The sequence below is a fragment of the Charadrius vociferus genome, unplaced genomic scaffold, assembly GCF_000708025.1.
Source record: "Charadrius vociferus isolate BGI_N301 unplaced genomic scaffold, ASM70802v2 scaffold41, whole genome shotgun sequence".
Classification (NCBI taxonomy): domain Eukaryota; kingdom Metazoa; phylum Chordata; class Aves; order Charadriiformes; family Charadriidae; genus Charadrius; species Charadrius vociferus.
Window position 1 is genome coordinate 1,298,805 of NW_009647013.1, and position 2,222 is coordinate 1,301,026.

At 59.2% G+C, this 2,222-nt stretch overlaps 1 protein-coding gene across 1 annotated transcript in view; it reads left to right on the plus strand.

Moving 5' to 3' along the window:
• EFR3B (EFR3 homolog B (S. cerevisiae)) overlaps positions 1–631 on the plus strand; it is a 64,411-nt gene extending 63,780 nt beyond the window's left edge. Inside the window, exon 25 of the mRNA XM_009895463.1 lies at positions 526–631. Within this exon, the coding sequence (XP_009893765.1) occupies positions 526–631 (106 nt within the window). The remainder of the gene's footprint in view (positions 1–525) is intronic.
• The last annotated feature ends 1,591 nt before the right edge of the window (positions 632–2,222 follow it).

Genomic DNA, 2,222 nt, shown 5'->3' on the forward strand with positions numbered 1-2,222 from the left:
CCCCCTGCCATGGGCAGGGACACCTCCCACCAGCCCAGGTTGCCCAAGGCCACCTCCAGCCTGGCCTTCAACACCTCCAGGGACGGGGCCTCAACAACCTCTCTGGGCAACCTGTGCCAGTGCCTCACCACCCTCACAGGGAAAAACTTCTGCCTCATGTTTAATCTAAACCTGCCCTCTTCCAGTTTAGAGCCATTCCCCCTCATCCTGTCACTCCATGCCCCAGTAAAAAGTCCCTCCCCAGCTCTCCTGGAGCCCCTTTAGGCACTGGAAGGCGGCAATAAGATCTCCCCAGAGCCTTCTCTTCTCCAGGCTGAGCAGCCCCAACTAGGGGCCCCATCCAGGGATGGGGTCTTTGCGGTGACAGAGGGGACAAGCATCACCAGCAGCAGCCTCTGGTTTGTTTGCCCCAGTTCCCCTCTGCTCTGGTGGCGTTGGGAGACCTGCAATGGTGCAGGAATGTGCGTTTTCTGTGCCAGGCTTTGCTTCCTCACCACCACCTCCTTCCACCTCTTGTTTTTTCAGGCCACCGCCGAGCCCCTCCGGCACCATCACCGCCGCCTACGGCCAGCCCCAAAACCACTCCATCCCGGTGTACGAGATGAAATTCCCGGACCTGTGCGTGTACTGAAGGTGGCCGTGCTGGTAGGGCAGAGCCACCGCCGCGCAGCTCGCACCAAAGGACCTCTCGGGGAGAGACTGCTGACCCTGTGGGGAGCGCGTGCGCGCGTCCTCCTGCAGGACGGGTGGGGGACGCGGACACACACCGAGGCCACCCCAAGATCCGTTGGCACCACAAACCCGTCTCCCGTACTTTTATTTTGTGACTTTCCGCCTCCGCAGCCCGCGTTTCGCAGCGGTTGGTGGCGCAGGAGGGGCGGGGAGGTGGGGAGTTGCTGTCACCTCCCCCTCCGCTTTCTGGGGTTGGTTTTTGTTTTTTTTTTTGGAGAGGGGAGAGGAGATGCTCTGGCTTTGAGCATGTACATCTTCCCGGCATAAAGCAAACCCGTTCCCTGGGGAATCCTTCCCCGGAATCGTCTTGTCGGCCACGTCGAGAGCCCCGGGTAAGGGGCAGGGCTGAAGCTGGAGGGTGTAGAAGTCAGGAGGGGGTCTGAGGTGTGGGGCAGCCGCAAAACCAAAGCCTGCCCGAGCTGGCGCTCAAGGCAGGTCACTGGAGAGGCTATGGTCCCCATATTCCATCTCCTGGGCTGGGAGCCCGCATCTTCCCATCGCCCCCTCGTCCCTTCACCGGTTCCCCCGGGCGCTTCGCGGTGTCCCCATGTCTCGGACCGAGGGCTCGTCCGGAGCAGCATGAGAGTGGCGATCGTCCTGTGCTGGTATGGGGTCACACAGCAGCCTGGCTGGTTCCAGGTCACTTGAAAACATGGTTTGTTTGGGAAAACCTGTTTTTTTTTGGGAGGGGTAAAACCCACAAGAGCCGTGCGTCTCGCCTGGGTCGTGAGCAGGCTGGTGTGACAGCCCCCGGGCAGCGCGTCGGGACGCGCGGTGGGACACCCGGAGACGTGACACAAAGCACGAGCAACCACCATGCTGGGGGATATCAACACGTTAACCCACTCTCTTCACATTTTTGGGTTGGGTTTTCACAATTTGGTTGGGTTTTTGGGGTTTTTTTGGGGGGGGCTGTCTCAAAGAAAGAACTATATTTATTTCTTTTATTTTTTTAGCAGGATCACTTTGACAAAATCCAATCTTACGTCAGCTGAGCCGTAACCGCAAAGAAAACCCCAGTGCTGCGGGAAATATAGCTGCGATAAGAGGTGTTTTATAGGGTCCACCCTGCAGACCCTGCGGCTGGCGGGCGGTGGATCGCTCCTCTTCTTGTGCAATAGGCTAAAACTGGATTTGGGCTGTGGGGAGGGGAGGGGGGTGTGGGTGGATGAGGCTGTCGAGAGTTTTACTTTAGTCCCACGTGGTAGAAAATTGGGGGTCCTACCGAACCAAAACCGCAAGGCGAATACGGTAGGGATGGAGAAAGTGGTCGCTTGGGGGTGTTCACGTCTTCACAGGGTCTTTTCTTGCTCCCAAATGCCTTTTGGGTGCGCTGAGGCTGTTGGCACTGGTTGGATGTCACCCTCCGAGGGGTCCCCGGGGGTGTCTGCTGCCAGCTGGGGCAGCCCCTTCCCCTCCGGCCGGACACGCTGCCTCTGTCTTTGCCACGCCAAGAGACACGGAAGGCTCGAAAGCCGGAGACGGGGGAG